Genomic DNA, 18,727 nt, shown 5'->3' with positions numbered 1-18,727 from the left:
CAAAATGGTAATTTGGAATTTCATCCCAAAGGAACATAAATTATTTTTTTGAGAAATTATTTATATTGGAGAATTAATTTTTGGAGAATTTAATTCTTGATTAAGTGCACGGATAATTAGGAATTAAATTGGAAAACCAAGTATGGCTAGATTGGTGACACTTGGCAAATTCTTATGGAAGAGATTTAATTTAATTTGGAGAATAAGGATTTATTTAATTAAGAGAATTTGGTGACACATGGCATGATCTTGTGAACTAAGAGGGATATTTAATAAATGAAAAAGGAAAAAGAAATTAGTCTCTCAAGCATTAATGAGAGCCATGATGGAGAAAATTAAAAAGAAAATCAATAATAAAAAGAAATTTGTCAAGCATTAATGTTGGAAAATGGTGGATTTAAATAAATGCTAAAGAAATTAGATTATGTCTTTCAAGAGCTTTTAAATTTAAATCAAAAAGAAATTATTTAAGTCTCCATTAAATGCTTGAAAAGTTGTGGATTTAAATTAAATGCAAATTTGGGAAATTAGTCAATCTTGGAAATTAGTCATGATTTAATTAAATGAAAAATGGAGAATTATGGAAAATTGGGATTGATCCAAGGGAGGAGATTTAGTCTCCAAAGAGAGATCAATGGAGGAGATTTAACAAGATAAGTCTCTTGGATTTGTGTTTCCTTTGTATCTAGGCAAGAGTTCTCCTAAAATCAAGGGTTAGGATTTAACTTGGGACAAGCACAAGGATTGTGCTAATGTTCAAAGGTAGAGATTAGGTCTCTTGAAATAAGAAAAAAATCAATGGCTAGGATGTGATCTTGAGAATTGGCATGGATTAAGAAGAAAACTCTATAAATGGGAAGTGAGAAATTAGTTCCAAGCTTTTTCCCATTTGTGAAGTAGAGAAGCAAGAAGGCAAGTAAGAAGGCAAGGAAGTCTAGAGAAGGAAGAGAAAGTCTAGCAAAAGGTAATCTAGTTTTCTCTTTTGTTATAGTTTAAGGCATGTGTTTAAGAGCTAAAGTCTCTTTTATTATTTTTCTTTAAGGGTGAGTATTAGCTTGTGGAGGTGTTGAAGCTTCAAAGTCTAAGAGGGATTCTTGGCTTGTGAGAGTGTAAAGCTTCAAGGAAACAAGGTAAGGGATAGCCCCAAGTGGAGGGGTTTTGCTTGCATTTGTACATGTATGAATGAGTTGCATGTGATGGTTCTTTGCATGTTTTGTGCCCAAGTGAACCTATGGCCATAACGAGGACTTGTGAGGGGAGTGAGGGGTTGGTTGGTGCCTTAACCTAAGTGGTTATGAAGGCATGGAGAACTACCCTTGATATGCATTGCATTGCATTACATGTTATGTTTCTCATACTTCATTTACATTTGCATAGCACCCTTACTGAGCATTGGCTCATAAGGTCCTTTGACCTCAATGTAGGTGGAGAAACATCCAAGGGAAAGGGAGTTTTGCAAGGGTGAAGGTATTGAAGCAAAGAGGAAAACTATGTGTAATGGTTATGTAGTTTGTATTTTTGTGTTGTATTATTTGTTAAACTTGGATTGTATGTAAATGTGGTTAAAAGGGGGAAAAATTTAGTGTTTTGGAAGCCCCTTGATATGGAAATGTATTCTGGAAAATATGGTTTTATAAAAAAAAAAAAAAAAATTTTGGAAAATAAATGGCCAGGCAGTGGGCTGGGCAGCCAAGGCGCGCCTGGGCGGGCTGGCGCGGCCGGCCAGTGCGCGCGCAGGGCAGGCGCGGCCCGCGCGCGCGGCCTGCGCGCGCGGCCATGCGCGGCCCGCGCGGCCTGCGCGCGCGCTGGGGGGCGCGGCTGCTGCTGCGCCCCCCCCCCCCCTGTGCTGCTGAGAAGTTCTTTTTTTTTTATTGTTTTATTTTTTTGTGGGTTATTTAATTATTTCTGACATTTATGAAATTATGAAATAATTTAAATAAATAAATAATTAAATGAGTATTTAGCCTCTAAATTAATTTTTTTAAATTAATGTAAATTTGAGGCAATTGTGGGAAAAATTTCTAAATTTTGGGAAATTAAATAATGAGCTATTTTCCTTAAATTTTGAAATTGGATGAGGATGCTTGAGAATTGTATTTCAAAAATTAATTCCCTAATGGTTGGAAAATTATGGAATTTTGAAATAAATAAAAGGGAAAAATCAATTGAGCTTTAATGAGGAAAATTTTATTTAAATTTTTCTAAAGGAAGATTAATCCAAATATTTTCCTAAGGAGCTGGAAATGAAATAAATGGGTTAATGGTTGGGGCAAAGATAAGAAAAACCTATTTCCTTATAATTTAAGGCGTTATGCCATAAATTACTTTAAGCTAGAGAGTTAGCTTAATTCCTTTTTGATCCTGGTAAGTCACCCTTAGCCCTTCATTAAAGAGCTCAGGAAGGGGTGACGATTGCGAGGTTTTGGGTTTAATAGGTCGATCGATAATTCCCGGACCCTCGAGTGGAGCGAAGAGAGGGCAAAGCCTAGATCCCGCCTAGGTCGTTTCCCGTTGAAACGTAGTCGTCTCTTCATCTTTGCCCTAGCGTGTGAATAGTAAGTTGGCTATTCATGAGTAACACTCGTAGGTGGGAGCGGGGCGTTACAGTATGGTATCAGAGCGTGATTCTAGTTTGAGATAGGATTTTCATGATTGTTGGGCATCATAGTTATGATGATATGATTGCTGTGGTGGTGATGTCTTTGGGTTGATATCTATGGTGTGGTGTTTTGTGCGTAGGTATGGAGAGACGAACCCCATTTCGTTCAGTGTGGCTAGTGCGAGACTACATCCGGAGGCTGAAGGCCCAGTGGACTTTAGCCATATCAGTGATGAGACCCGGAGAGTCCATCCAGTGCTACCTTAGTAGGGTGGAGGACGTCATTGCGGAGACCCCGGACACAGCCTTACCTCCTGGATTGTTAGGTGAAGTAAAGGTGCACTATGTGAAAGAATTGCTCCATGGCAAGTGGAGGCGGTACGCAAGAAGGATTGCGAGGCGACCAAGAGTATCCCAAAACTTCACCTTGTTCATTGAGATGATACGGGAGACAGACGCATGGCAGTCTAGAGAAGTCACCCGTGGGCATGCGGGACCAGACGAAGAAAGTGTGGGAAGCAATGAGACTATAGATGATTCAGAGGAAGACCTTAATAGGGAGGTAGACTCTCCCGAAGCCCCTTATGAGGACCCCTCGGAGGAGTCCGAGTCCCTGATTGGCATCCACTATAGCGACCCGGTTAGCCTAAAGCTTCGAGGCGGGGTGATCCCAAGTAGGCCTCAAAGTAGTTATGTGGTCGATGGGCCTAGTGGCGAGGGTCGTGATGCGGAAGCCATGGGTAGGGCTAAGTCATGCTAGGTGACTAGTGAGCTCTGGGGGTTGAGTTGTGGGGCTAATGGGGGAAAACTTGATGTATTTTGTGTGGCTTTGGTTCATGATGACTATAAGCTTTTCCTCTTTTGAATCATTTTGTAATGGAAAGCTCTTTGTAAGCCTATGTCTTGTTTATGCAAATAAATAAGTTATGTTGGAAACATCATCTTGTATGGCATTGCTCGGAACTTGTGTTATGTATGTATGTGTGGCTATGGTGTAGTAGAAAAATGAATGTCGCTTGTGCCATTGTGCAGATGAGCCGTGAAGAACGACTTCATAGGAGAAGGGGCCAGGCCCAGTCGTCATCTCAAGACTTCCCAGAAGGAAGTGGCTCGGAAAGGCCAAGTGGTGATAGGTCATTCGAAAGGTTCGTCGAAATGATGATGAGTTCGGTGAACAGACCAGAGACCCCTACTACAAATTGGCCGAAGATGTTTCGAGATTTACATCCGCCAAGCTTTAAGGGAGACCCAGAAATGGACCCAAGTGTAGGAGAATATTGGATGGAGCAAACTGAAAAATTACTGGAACACTTGGAGTGCCCTGAAGACCACTGGGTAAGGTGTGCTACATTTATGTTAGAGGAAGAAGCGACTATCTGGTGGAAGTCGATGTCAGGAGTCTTAAGGACTCGAAATACCATCCAAGAAAACGAGGAGGTGCGGGTGACACCTATTACCTGGGAACAGTTCAAGATTGCATTCAATGATAAGTACTTTCCTGAGTACTGGAGAGAGGTGAAGAAACAAGAGTTTTTGAAGCTGACCCAATCAGAGGATATGTCCGTGGTGCAGTACGAGGCCAAGTTTTCCAAGCTGATAAAGTATGTACCTATGTACACTACGGATGAATTTGAGAAGGCCCAGAAGTTCTTTCAAGGACTTAGAAAGGAAGTGAAGCAAGTACTGTACGCGTGGAACATCCGTACTTTTGATGATGCAGTTGAGAAGGCTATTACTGTTGAGCGAAACATGATGGCTCAGGGAGAGCTGAAACTCCGAAGTGATGTGAAAAAGGAGGTGGAAAGCAAAGACAAATCAACAAACCCTCCAACAGCACAATTCAAGAAGCCTGAAGGAGCCAAATTTAAGAGGGAAAGATATTGCAAGAAGTGCCAAAGGAGGCATGCTAACAACAAGTGTGGTACCAAAAGCAAAGGAGCAGGTTGCTTTGTGTGTGGAGAAGTTGGACATTTAGCGAGAGACTGCCCTTCAAGGAAAACATTGAAGATCGAGGAAGGGGCCAAAAGGGAAGTAACATGCTACGCTTGCAAGCAATGGGGACACTATTCATGGAACTGCCCCCAACGAGACAAGGCTGACCCAAGGAAGAAGCCAGAGGGAAAACCAGGCCCACAACCAGCACGAGTATTTCAGCTAACAAAGGCGGAGGCTGATGCTGACTTGAGCGTTGTAGAAGGTACGCTCTTCATCAACACTACTCCTGTACATGCATTGGTGGACCCTGGTGCCACTCATTCATTCATAGCAAATGAGTCTGCTAGGAGTTTGGGTCTTGCACCCTCAATAATAGGGCATGGAGTTAGAATTCAATCTCTAATTGGGGAGACTATGGAGACTAATCTAATGGTCCGAGATTGTAATGTGGATATTGAGGACGAGAAATTTAAGATAGATCTTATACTTATGGAGATGCATGACTTCGATGTCATCCTAGGTATGGATTTCCTTTCTCGGTATTGCGCCAGTATGGATTGTTTGGAGAAGACAGTAGAATTGGGATGTCCGGGGGGAAAAGTAGTGAAGTTTAAAGGACCACGATTTGGTAGGCCGTTAAAATTTGTATCGGCCTTGAAGGCTTGCAAATGGTTGGAAAACGGACCATATGGATTTATAGCTCACGTTATGGTCGTAGACAATAAATCAAAAATGAAGCCGGAAGAGGTAGAAGTAGTGAGGGAGTTCTTGGATGTTTTTCCAAAGGACTTGACAGAGCTACCTCCTGATCGAGAGGTAGAGTTTGCCATTGAACTGTTGCCGGGAACAACACCAATTTCTATACCCACTTATCGAATGGCCCCGGCTGAGTTGAAGGAGCTTAAGGTACAACTTCGAGATTTGGTGGATAAGGGATTTATTCGACCAAGTATTTCCCCATGGGGAGCTCCAGTGTTGTTTGTAAAGAAGAAAGATGGCAGCTTACGATTGTGCATCGATTTTCGAGCACTCAATAAGGTGACAGTGAAAAATAAGTACCCATTGCCTAGAATTGGAGAGTTATTTGATCAATTGAAAGGTGCTAGAATATTTTCAAAAATTGATCTGCGCTCGGGGTACTACCAACTAAAGGTTAGAAATGAGGATATACCCAAGACGGCATTTCGGTGTCGATACGGACACTTCGAATTTTTGGTGATGCCATTCGGGTTAACCAATGCCCCTGCAGCTTTTATGGATCTCATGAATAGAGTGTTTAAACCATTTCTAGACCAGTTTGTGATCGTCTTTATTGATGATATCTTGGTGTACTCAGCTAGTGAGGCAGAGCACCGTGAACATTTGAGGTTGGTGCTAGAAAGGTTGCGTAGCGAAAGGCTATATGCCAAATTTTCCAAATGTAGCTTCTGGCTAAGGGAGGTGGCGTTTCTTGGCCATGTAATTTCGAGTGTCGGTGTATCAGTGGATCCATCCAAGATAGAGGCCATTAAAAACTGGCACCGACCGAGTTCAGTGTTCGAGGTAAGAAGTTTTCTGGGGTTAGCTGGATACTATCGGCAATTCGTTGAAGGATTTTCAAAAATTGCCTTGCCTCTGACACGTTTGACTCAGAAGAATGTGAGGTTCATATGGGATGATAAGTGTGAACAAAGTTTTGAGGAACTTAAGAAACGGTTGACCACAACGCCGATTTTGACCTTGCCGGAAGGTTCTGGAGGATTCGTGATCTACAGTGATGCTTCAGGATCGGGATTAGGCTGCGTGTTGATGCAGCATGGTAAGGTGATTGCTTATGGGTCGCGTCAATTACGACCTCATGAGAAGAACTACCCGATCCACGATTTGGAATTGGTTGCCGTTATCCACGCCCTGAAGATTTGGCGACATTATCTCTACGGTGAGAAGTTTGAGATCTACACCGATCATAAAAGCCTAAAGTATATCTTTTCCCAAAAGGAGCTGAATATGAGACAACGTCGATGGATGGAGTTCTTGAAGGACTACGACTGCACCATCCATTATCATCCGGGGCGGGCGAATGTTGTGGCGGATGCCCTTAGTCGTAGGGATCTTGCTGTCGCGGCCAGGATGATGATGCGGGAATGGCAGCTGATAGAGGTGTTCAGTAGCCTAACGGTGGGTGTAGCGCCTGGGAACGGTATATCCATGGTGGCTAGTCTGCGAATTCAGCCAGGTTGGTGGGAGGAGATACGTCAGGCTACCAGGGAAGATCGGAGGCTTCGCCAATGGGTGGATGAGAAGGGTGAGCCGGTGAAAACAGGTTTTGAGTTCAGAGATGGAATCATGAGGATGAACGGGCGAAATTATATTCCTAATAATGAAGAATTAAGGCAAAAGATTTTAGATGAAGCTCATCGATCAAAGTACACGGTACATCCAGGGGCGACCAAGATGTATAAAGACTTGAGAGAAGTTTATTGGTGGCCTGGAATGAAGCGAAGTGTAGCTCAGTATGTAGCTAAGTGTGATGCGTGCCAGCGTATTAAGATCGAGCATCAGCGGCCAGCAGGATTGTTGCGACCGTTAGAGATACCAGAATGGAAGTGGGAGCACATTTCCATGGACTTCATTGTGGGATTGCCCAAGACAACAAGGAAGAAAGACTCGATATGGGTTGTGGTCGACAGGCTAACAAAGTCGGCTCATTTCATACCTGTTCGGACTACTCAAGGTGCAGAAGAGCTGTCACGGATTTATGTTCAGGAAATCGTGCGGCTGCATGGAACCCCAATCAGCATTGTGTCTGAAAGAGATTCAAAATTTTTATCAAGATTTTGGACGTGTTTGCAAGAAAAATTGGGAACGAGGTTGAATTTTAGTACTGCATATCACCCCCAAATAGACGGCCAGACTGAGAAGGTGAACCAGGTTTTGGAAGACATGCTACGGGCATGTGTACTGGAATTTGGAGGAAATTGGGATGAGTACTTGCCGTTGGTGGAATTCTCATATAATAACAGTTATCAGAGTAGCATCGGCATGGTACCGTATGAAGCTTTGTATGGCAGGCGTTGCCGATCGCCTTCGTGTTAGCTTGAGGTGGGTGAAAAGCAGTTGGCCAAGACTGAATTAGTACAGCAAGCCTCTGAGAAGATTGATGTGGCAAGAAAGTGTATGAAGATTGCTCAAGATCGCCAAAAGTACTATGCGGATCACCGTGCGCGAGATTTGGAATTTCAAGAAGGGGATAGGGTATTTCTTCGGATCTCACCACAAAGACCGTCAATGAGAAATCGGAAGCAAGGGAAGCTTAGTCCGAGGTTTATGGGACCGTATAGGATCATTGGGCGAGTAGGTCCTTTGGCCTATCGGTTGGCCTTGTCCAACGAATTAGCGGGATTTCATGACGTGTTCCATGTGTCTCAATTGCGAAAGTTCATACCGGATCCAAGAATGGAAGTTCCAGAGGAAGAGGTTGAGGTTCGTCAAAACCTAACCTATATTGAAAGGCCAGTAAAAATCTTGGACCGCAAGGAAAAGAAATTGAGAAGCAAATCAATTCCATTAGTTAAAGTTCAGTGGAACCATCACTCTGATCGGGAAACAACATGGGAGCTAGAAGAGGATCTAAAGCGTCAATTTCTCGAATTATTTGTTGATGTAATGGAAGAGTAGCTTTGATGTATTAATACGTTGCATTAATGGAAATGAAATTTCGAGGACGAAATTCTTTTAAGAGAGGTGGATTGTAATACCCTTAAAGAGTCATGATAAATTTTGTCATTTAAGAGAATTTTAGTCTATGAAAAATTCCAAAATTGCCCTTGAATTAAAGAAAATGCCATGAAATATTGGATGTCTTGTGAGGGGCAAAATGGTAATTTGGAATTTCATCCCAAAGGAACATAAATTATTTTTTGAGAAATTATTTATATTGGAGAATTAATTTTTGGAGAATTTAATTCTTGATTAAGTGCACGGATAATTAGGAATTAAATTGGAAAACCAAGTATGGCTAGATTGGTGACACTTGGCAAATTCTTATGGAAGAGATTTAATTTAATTTGGAGAATAAGGATTTATTTAATTAAGAGAATTTGGTGACACATGGCATGATCTTGTGAACTAAGAGGGATATTTAATAAATAAAAAAGGAAAAAGAAATTAGTCTCTCAAGCATTAATGAGAGCCATGATGGAGAAAATTAAAAAGAAAATCAATAATAAAAAGAAATTTGTCAAGCATTAATGTTGGAAAATGGTGGATTTAAATAAATGCTAAAGAAATTAGATTATGTCTTTCAAGAGCTTTTAAATTTAAATCAAAAAGAAATTATTTAAGTCTCCATTAAATGCTTGAAAAGTTGTGGATTTAAATTAAATGCAAATTTGGAAAATTAGTCAATCTTGGAAATTAGTCATGATTTAATTAAATGAAAAATGGAGAATTATGGAAAATTGGGATTGATCCAAGGGAGGAGATTTAGTCTCCAAAGAGAGATCAATGGAGGAGATTTAACAAGATAAGTCTCTTGGATTTGTGTTTCCTTTGTATCTAGGCAAGAGTTCTCCTAAAATCAAGGGTTAGGATTTAACTTGGGACAAGCACAAGGATTGTGCTAATGTTCAAAGGTAGAGATTAGGTCTCTTGAAATAAGAAAAAAATCAATGGCTAGGATGTGATCTTGAGAATTGGCATGGATTAAGAAGAAAACTCTATAAATGGGAAGTGAGAAATTAGTTCCAAGCTTTTTCCCATTTGTGAAGTAGAGAAGCAAGAAGGCAAGTAAGAAGGCAAGGAAGTCTAGAGATGGAAGAGAAAGTCTAGCAAAAGGTAATCTAGTTTTCTCTTTTGTTATAGTTTAAGGCATGTGTTTAAGAGCTAAAGTCTCTTTTATTATTTTTCTTTAAGGGTGAGTATTAGCTTGTGGAGGTGTTGAAGCTTCAAAGTCTAAGAGGGATTCTTGGCTTGTGAGAGTGTAAAGCTTCAAGGAAACAAGGTAAGGGATAGCCCCAAGTGGAGGGGTTTTGCTTGCATTTGTACATGTATGAATGAGTTGCATGTGATGGTTTTTTGCATGTTTTGTGCCCAAGTGAACCTATGGCCATAAAGAGGACTTGTGAGGGGAGTGAGGGGTTGGTTGGTGCCTTAACCTAAGTGGTTATGAAGGCATGAAGAACTACCCTTGATATGCATTGCATTGCATTACATGTTATGTTTCTCATACTTCATTTACATTTGCATAGCACCCTTACTGAGCATTGGCTCATAAGGTCCTTTGACCTCAATGTAGGTGGAGAAACATCCAAGGGAAAGGGAGTTTTGCAAGGGTGAAGGTATTGAAGCAAAGAGGAAAACTATGTGTAATGGTTATGTAGTTTGTATTTTTGTGTTGTATTATTTGTTAAACTTGGATTGTATGTAAATGTGGTTAAAAGGGGGAAAACTTTAGTGTTTTGGAAGCCCCTTGATATGGAAATGTATTCTGGAAAATATGGTTTTATAAAAAAAAAAAAAAATTTTTTTGGAAAATAAATGGCCAGGCAGTGGGCTGGGCAGCCAAGGCGCGCCTGGGCGGGCTGGCGCGGCCACGCGCGGCCGGCCAGTGCGCGCGCGGGGCAGGCGCGACCCGCGCGCGCGGCCATGCGCGGCCCGCGCGGCCTTCGCGCGCGCTGGGGGGGCGCGGCTGCTGCTGCGCCCCCCCTGTGCTGCTGAGAAGTTCTTTTTTTTTATTATTGTTTTATTTTTTTTGTGGGTTATTTAATTATTTCTGACATTTATGAAATTATGAAATAATTTAAATAAATAAATAATTAAATGAGTATTTAGCCTCTAAATTAATTTTTTTAAATTAATGTAAATTTGAGGCAATTGTGGGAAAAATTTCTAAATTTTGGGAAATTAAATAATGAGCTATTTTCCTTAAATTTTGAAATTGGATGAGGATGCTTGAGAATTGTATTTCAAAAATTAATTCCCTAATGGTTGGAAAATTATGGAATTTTGAAATAAATAAAAGGGAAAAATCAATTGAGCTTTAATGAGGAAAATTTTATTTAAATTTTTCTAAAGGAAGATTAATCCAAATATTTTCCTAAGGAGCTGGAAATGAAATAAATGGGTTAATGGTTGGGGCAAAGATAAGAAAAACCTATTTCCTTATAATTTAAGGCGTTATGCCATAAATTACTTTAAGCTAGAGAGTTAGCTTAATTCCTTTTTGATCCTAGTAAGTCACCCTTAGCCCTTCATTAAAGAGCTCAGGAAGGGGTGAGGATTGCGAGATTTTGGGTTTAATAGGTCGATCGATAATTCCTGGACCCTCGAGCGGAGCGAAGAGAGGGCAAAGCCTAGTTCCCACCTAGGTCGTTTCCCGTTGAAACGTAGCTGTCTCTTCATCTTTGCCCTAGCGTGTGAATAGTAAGTTGGCTATTCATGAGTAACACCCGTAGGTGGGAGCGGGGCATTACAAAAACCTGGACATAAGGACGAAAATATTTATTAAGACCAATTCTTTTATATGCCACATGATGATTTTTCACATTTTAAGGCATTTGACAAACTTATATTTCAAGCTATAATAATTTTAGAATTTAGGAATGAGGTGATTACCCAAAAATCAAACCTCTTCTATTTCCATTTATCCCATTGGCTTACCATCCTATTTTTTGAGAGTGAGGTCTAAACCATAGGACTCCTCACCTTTCTTGGGTCATGAGTTTCCACTTAAACAAATATAACATGTTCCCCATGTAGATCTCATGCACATTGGCACACATAAGGCTAAGTTTTAGCCTTGGGTACCCATCCATAGATGGGACCTTTGGCTTTTGGCTCTTAAATGCCCTTTGCATTCGTGTTGGACCCTTTAGGAGGATCTAAAACTCTCATTTGTTGAACTATCCCTTTTGGCACCCAAATTTTTTATTTCATTTCTCTTAGGGGGTTGCGAAATCCATCTATATGGTTTTCAAGATTTCTTTTGCTATTTTGGCTTTGGCTCTGGGGGATTAGAATTCTTTTTCACAATTAAGGTTACCAAAGACTTCTCTATTGCACCCTTTTCTAATGTGAGCTTGGTGTTTTGAGCTTTTAAAATCAATACTTCTTTCTCCAAGTGGAGAATTTTTCATCCATTTTATCATTTATTTTTGCTTCATTTTTCTTTTTAAGCTTTTCTTCTAAAATTTCATTTTCTTCTTGAATTCTAGGATCTTTTCCTTTAAGATCTCTACTTCGATTTTCAAAGATTCATTCTCCTCTTCAAGATTTTCTTTTTTCAGTTCTTGTGATTTTTCTTCTAAAGACATTATTTCACCCTTTAATTTTTCATTTTCTTCTTTATGATTTTTCTTGATTGTTTTTACTTCTTTCTTAATAGATATATATTTTATATAAAATTCTTCGTAAGCCTTTTGTAATTCTTCTAACTCCATATCCTCTTCTTCTTCTATAGCCATAAAGCATTTCTCTTCATTTACATTTAGGGCTGAGGTTTTCTTATCTTTCTTACCCTTCATGTCTTCATTCATTTTACGTAATATTAATTCATGAATTAATAGATTTCCTATGAGCTCTTCCATTGTTAACTCTTTAAGGTTTCTTGCTTGGGATATTGCAGTCACTAAAGGCTGCCATTCTAAAGATAGAGATCTATGAATTTTCTTAACTTAATCTACTTCCAAATTTATTTTTCCTAACATTGTTAGGTTGTTCATGATCTTTCGAAACCTATCATTCATTTGACTAATATTTTCATTTTGGAGCAATTTAAACTCCTCATATTCAAACATTAGTAAATTAATCTTACTGTCTTTCACTTGGTATGTTCCTTCATAGATTATTTCTAATTTTCTCCATATTTCATGTGATGTAGAACAAGCAAAGCAAAAAGTTTCTCAAATTCACTAGGAGGGATTGAACAAAATATTATGTACCTAGCTTTATGATCCATTTGATGTTTTCTAATATCTTGTTCCGTCCATTTTTCTTCTATGTTTGAAGATGTGGTAAAACCATCTCTAATAATTTTTCATAAATAATAATCTATTGAAAATAAATATGACTCCATCCTCATCTTCTAATAGGAAAAATGTGTGCCATTAAAGAATGGTGGTCTAGAGGGTGAGGATCCTTCGACTATAGCTTGGTTAGTGAATGAGGCCATCTAGATTTCTTCTAAGTTAAAGTATAAACTAAGGGTTTCTTCTAAGTTAAAGTATAAACTAAGGGTTTAACTATTTTAGAAGTCTCATCTGATACCAATTGTTGGTCCCTTAAGGTATGACCACTCAAGAGGGGAGTGAATTGAGTGTTTAAATTTTTTTTCCCTTTTAATAAATATTATTGATTAATTATTTTTTGTAAGAATATATAAATTATTTTCTTTTAATTAAATTCTTGTTATTTAATTTTAAACAAATTAAGATTTTATAACTATGTATATGTGAGTTTGATATTAATAAATTACAAGCCACAAGATATATCAAAAATAAATAAATGAGGCACAAGACAATTTATAGTGATTCGGTGTTTTCACACACACCTACTCCACTCTCCCAAGGTCTCAACCACCCTTGGAGTTCCACTAATCTCACCAAGGTTTCCACACTAGTTCATCTTAAAAACTAGATATACTCTTAGATTACAACGGGTTCTAAGAAAACCGCCAACACCAAGGTTTTCTCCTTAGCTTACCATGAAAACTAGATTCACCTAGATTTTAACGGTTCTAGAAAACATATACAATCCACAATGATAATTTAATTGTTACAAATAATTTGTCCACACTTGGACACAAATAAGAAATTAAGAACAAATTATACAAGGCAATAATTTTTAAATAAATAAATAAATTTGTAACCTCAAATTAAATGGAGAAGATCATATTCGATTTTGTGATCTCTTTTTCTTCTCTTGCCTTCTGGCTCTTCGGTGGATGTGCAATGAATCTTTAAGAGACTTGGAATGCTTGGAAATTAGTTTGAGAGCTTTTGGGAGGTTTTGAGTGCTTTGGATAGGTAATATGAGCAATAAATACGGTCAAATTTATTGTAGCAACGGTCAAGTTCACTATAGCAACAGTAATGTATACTGTAACAATGATCAAAATTCTGACCATTGGGGGGCACTGTAGCGGTACTGTACACCAACAACTAGATTACTATTCCAATGGTCTGATTACTGTAGTGCATTGTAGAAAATAGTAAAAATTGATTTTTTGATTTGAATTTTACAAAATTATTTTTTATATTTTAAAATACTTTAAAAAATAATTTTAATGAAAAATAACATTTTTGAAAATGCATACACTATGAAAAAATATTTTATAGATTAATCAAAAATAATATTTTTGGTAATACATATACTACGAAAAATATTTTATAAAATATTCTAAAAATTATATAAAAAATAATTTTAATAGAAAATAATATTTTTGGTAATGCATATGCTATAAAACATATTTTATAAATTAATTAAAAATATATTCGATACTATAATTTATATATTTAATGAAAACACTTTTTTTTGTTAATCACTAAAATACTATAATTTTGTATATTGAAAATTCTCTTTTTGTTAATCATCAAAACTTAATTAATATGAGCAAGTTGGCTCAACAATCCTATGCAATCAGTTGTGGTCTTAATTGTAGAAACTCCTAACCGAGGTACACTTGATTGGAAAGTGTTCCAATGTCGAAAAGAGTTTCGATGTGTCATGTCAATCTCACCACACTGATTTTGGCATAGTCATCGAGTTAGTGAGTTTGATCAGTGCATGACTCTCACTCAATCAGGATGATAACTGATGAAGGGATTATAGTACACAGGAATTGAAAGCCTAAATAGGTTCTATTCTGAAGTAAGACTTCATTACTGGTAAGATCGCCCAGACATAATACTAGTTGTCACTCAGGGTCTTTTGGGGTACATCGAGGAGATAGAGAGATCTTCGTTGTAGACTAAATTGTTTGGTCAACGTCAAAGAGTTGATGTGTCCTGATTGTTACTTAGTAGTGAATCTAGAAGGTCACACACATATCCAAGTATGATGGTTGGCTAAGTAATTAAGGCTAAAATCATCATTAAGAGTTAATGACGTTACCGTTAGGAGTTAATAGATCAGGTTAAATGATTAATTAATAAGAAGCAATCGTCAAGAGTTGACATGTATGCCATTAAGAGTTAACAAGTGCCTCAGTGTCATTATGAGATAATGAAAGTGCTATTAAGAGTTAATGGCAGGCCCAGATACAATTTGTGAAAGTTTTGGATAAAGGGCTAAAAAGGTCGACAGCCTTGAGAACCAGTTGACCAATTTCAAAAGAAACGGAAGGCAACCCCTGGCGAGTAGTCGACCGCTTCTATCACAGAAGGTTGCAATTCCACAATTCGTTTGTCATTTGTGCAACGGATTTTGGGGCAAGTGGCACGGAATGACGATGGGAGGACGAGAAAGGAGTTGGTGTGTGTCCTTCTTATCATTCCTTGGTCCCCTCTCTCTCTCCTAATCAGTTTTGTCTAATTGGGTGGGTTTTGGGCATTTAGGGTTTATATATTTGATATATAAGCCAAAAATGAGAAGCAACTGTTGCATTGGTTTTTCTCTCCCAAACCCTAGCCCGAATCCTTATCATTCTAGAGAGCTAGAACCCTCTATGATTTCCCTTCTTTCATAGCTCCTTATCCCTTCATTGTTATAGTAGCAACCCAAGCAAAACAATGAGACTATGTTGTTCTTGGGTTTTTTCATTTTGAACCCATTTCATCTCCAGCCCTGATCTCTCTTACTCTCTCTGTCTAGCATAAAGAGAGTGTTGGGATTCACCATCTCACTGAAGCGTAGACTAACTAGGCCTCTCGTTCTTTCAAGAGTCGATTCGGTCTAACCAAAATTTGTTCGGGAGCTGTTTAAAGCAAGGAGTTGCTACCACCGGAAGGATTTCAACCTCTACATTGACCTTCAATTGTTGAAAGGTATACCTACTAAACCCCTATGGCATGGTTTAGTTTTGGATAACATATGGACATCGAAACGAGTCTTGCAAGGGCATTTTTTGTTATGTTTCTGTTGCCATTTTATTGGTTTCTTAAAAAAAAAATTGAAAATCTGATTAAACCTTTGCATTGATACTCTAATGGTTGGCATTTCTCATCAAGACCTACTCAACGGAACTAAATTTACCCCGCTCAAAAAATCCCTAGCCTTTTTTGAGCTAGATTTTATGGGATAGTTGTTTTCCAAGGTAGAACAATTTATCGGCCAAATGGAAATATTAGACGCTTGGGAAGCTAAAAGAAAAGGTAGGCCAAGCGAGGCTGGATCGAACAGAGCAGTAAAGATACAGCGAAGAGAAGAACCCCCCAAAGATGCAATTCCGAATCTTTACCCTTCTCATTGAACCAAGGGAAGCTATCTTCTCCTCCATCGCACACACTAGATTCATCACCTTCCCCCTTCCCCCCTCTAGCATGCGCGTTCCAAGGAGCCTATGGAAAGGAACATGGGGTCCTTTTGCAAATTTCACGAATCCCTAGGACAACACAGAGCAATGTTGAGACCTTTGTGACCAAATTGAGGAGATAATCAGACAGGGCAAGCTTAACCAGTTCATATTGGAGAAGCCCCAAAATCAGCAAGGTAAGAGGAAGGAGCCCAAAAGCGACTATCCAAGAAGACCTCCTCGCCCCAGAAACAACGCCCCAAGAAGAAGAGACAACTAGAAACCTCATAAGGGGGAAGGAGAAAAAAGCTCCCAAAGGGATCAGAAAGCCTAGAACACAGAAATAGACAATGACCAGCCTACTATGGAGAGAATACACATGATCTGGGGAGGGGAGAATTTGGCAGGTGATTCTTCTTCTGTTAAGAAAGCCTATGCGCACCAAGCGCTGCACATGGATTCGGTGGCAAAAGTTTAAGAGAATGAGGATCCCATCATTTTCATACCAAAAGATCAAGGAGATGTGTTATTCCCACGCGATGATCCTTTGGTCATCTCTATAGTCATTGCCAAGCACCCCATCAAGAGAATACTGGTGGACAGTGGAAGCTCTGTCAACCTTTTGTACTGGAATTGTTTCGAGAAAATGCATATTGCCCATGACTGACTAAAGAAGGTCACCTCCCCTCTATATAGTTTTACCGGAGAAGAAGTGCCTATGGTTGGATTTGTTCAACTGCCCATTACATTAGAAGACTACCCGCAAGTGATCACCAGGCAAGTCGGTTTCATGGTGGTTAAGACTTTCTCCCCAGCCTACAACGTGATTTTGGGGCGTTCCCTCATTAATGCCATGAGGGCGGTCATTTCTCCAGGATACTTACTGATGAAGTTCCCCACACCCCAAGATGTAAGCCAAGTGAGAGGCAACTAGAAACAAGCAAGGGTATGTTATGTAAGCTCTACCAAAGTTGCCAAGGGAAAAGAGAAGTTGATTATGGGGGAGATACTAATGATCACTGAACAAACTCTCAAACATATTAAGCCCCAACCAATGGAAACACTCCAAGTGATTCCCCTAGTGCTTGGCAATGATAAAAGGCAGATATATGTGGGCAATCAATTGGAAGTCCTAGAAAGAGAAGGGATCATTGGGTACTTAAAGTCCTATGCCGATATATTCGCCTACAGTCCTACTGATATGTCCGAGATAGACCCGTGCATCATAGCACACCATTTGAATGCACGACCAAAAGCACGCTCCATTAAACAAAAGAAAATGCACATAGCATTAGAATGACCTAAGTACTTAAAGGAAGAAGATGACAAGTTGTTGAAGGTAGGATTTATCAAGGAGGTGCTATACCTGAACTGGCTGGACAATGTTGTTATGGTGAAGAAAGCTAATGGAAAATGGCTAGTGTGCATTGATTTCAAGGACCTAAACAAGGATTGCCCCAAAGATTCCTATTCACTTCCAAGGATAGATTGCCTAGTCGATGAAACATCGGGGTATGCCATGTTGAACTTCCTGGATGCATTTTCAGGCTATCATCAGATCAGTATGTGTCCACCCAATGCCGAAAAGACAGCTTGTATCACAGAGAATGGAATGTATTGCTACAAGGTGATAACGTTTGGACTAAAAAATGCAGAGGCCACTTATCAGCTAATGGTTAATAAGGTGTTCAAAGACTTATTGGGAGACATGATGGAGGTGTATGTGGATGACATGATCATGAAAACCAAGCTTAGGGAACGACGTGCTAAAAAGTTAGCAAAGGTTTTTGAGGTGTTTAGAGAAAACAGGATGCGCTTGAACCCTAGTAAGTGTGCATTCGGGGTGAAGTCGGGAAAATTTTGGGTTACATGATCACTAATTAGGGAATAAAGGCCAACCCAAAGAAGGTGCAAGAAATGGTCGATATGTAGTCCCCAACGTCCGTGAAAGAAGTCTAGAGATTGACAAGTCATTTGCCAACATTGGGGCAATTTCTGTCCAAGTCTACTGAGCGAAGCCTCCATTTCTTCAAGGCCCTGAAGGGAGGGAAGAATTTCCAATGAACTGAAAAATGCAAAAAAGCTTTCCAAGAATTGAAGACTTATTTAAAGGAGATACCCCTGCTGACCAGACTAGAAATTGGAGAAAATTTGTGCCTTTACCCGGGAGTTAGCACCACGCTGTAAATGCAATCCTGGTCAGACAGGCAAAGCAATTTGACAGGCTAGTTTATTATGTAAGTAAGGTTTTTCAAGAAGCAGAGTCCCAGTATCCCTATGTTGAGAAAGTAGCCCTAGCATTGGTCACAACAGCAAGGAAGTTGAGACCTTATTTTCAGGCCCATGTTATGATAGTGTTGATAGACCAACCGCTAAGACAAATCTTGCAGAGGCCCAAATGCTCAGGGAGGTTGACCAAATGGGCCATTGAACTTAGTGAATACGACATCAGCTTCGAGCAAAGGAAGGCAATAAAGGTACAAGAGCTTGTTGATTTCATAGTGGAGTGCACGCACGTAGCTCAGGAAGATACCTTCACCAACGAATGGTTGTTTGTGGATGGAGCATCGAATGCCCGGGGTAGTGGGGTTGGAGTGGTGCTGATCTCGTCAGAGAAGGAAATTCTAGAATACTCACTGCATTTCACTTTCTCGAGCTCCAACAACACGGCGGAGTATGAAGCTTTGCTCATTGGGATGAGGCTGGCCAAAAAGTTAGAAGTCACCCGAATAATAGCCCACAGTGATTCCCAGTTGGTCGTTTAG

The 18,727-nt window shown here is 39.5% G+C and overlaps 1 protein-coding gene and 1 long non-coding RNA gene across 4 annotated transcripts; both read left to right on the top strand.

Annotated features, from left to right (window-relative positions):
* Window positions 1-816: 816 nt before the first annotated feature.
* On the top strand, window positions 817-9,868 carry LOC127813709 (uncharacterized). Of its 3 annotated transcripts, none has more exons than XR_008026177.1 (3): window positions 817-964; window positions 9,428-9,515; window positions 9,810-9,868. It is a non-coding gene; the product is annotated as an uncharacterized LOC127813709 (long non-coding RNA). The 3 variants fall into 3 exon arrangements; XR_008026175.1 differs by lacking the exon at window positions 9,428-9,515 and adding an exon at window positions 1,043-1,130; XR_008026176.1 differs by lacking the exons at window positions 9,428-9,515; window positions 9,810-9,868 and adding exons at window positions 1,043-1,130; window positions 1,425-1,483.
* A 7,484-nt stretch (window positions 9,869-17,352) lies between these two features.
* LOC127812750 (uncharacterized) lies at window positions 17,353-18,727 on the top strand. Its single transcript, XM_052353273.1, has 3 exons — window positions 17,353-17,788; window positions 17,847-17,965; window positions 18,137-18,727. The coding sequence occupies exons 1-3, from the start codon at window positions 17,353-17,355 to the stop codon at window positions 18,725-18,727; spliced, it is 1,146 nt and encodes a 381-aa protein (XP_052209233.1).

This window comes from Diospyros lotus, chromosome 11, assembly GCF_014633365.1.
Source record: "Diospyros lotus cultivar Yz01 chromosome 11, ASM1463336v1, whole genome shotgun sequence".
Taxonomy (NCBI): Eukaryota; Viridiplantae; Streptophyta; class Magnoliopsida; order Ericales; family Ebenaceae; genus Diospyros; species Diospyros lotus.
This window is presented reverse-complemented; position numbering and strand designations above follow the sequence as displayed.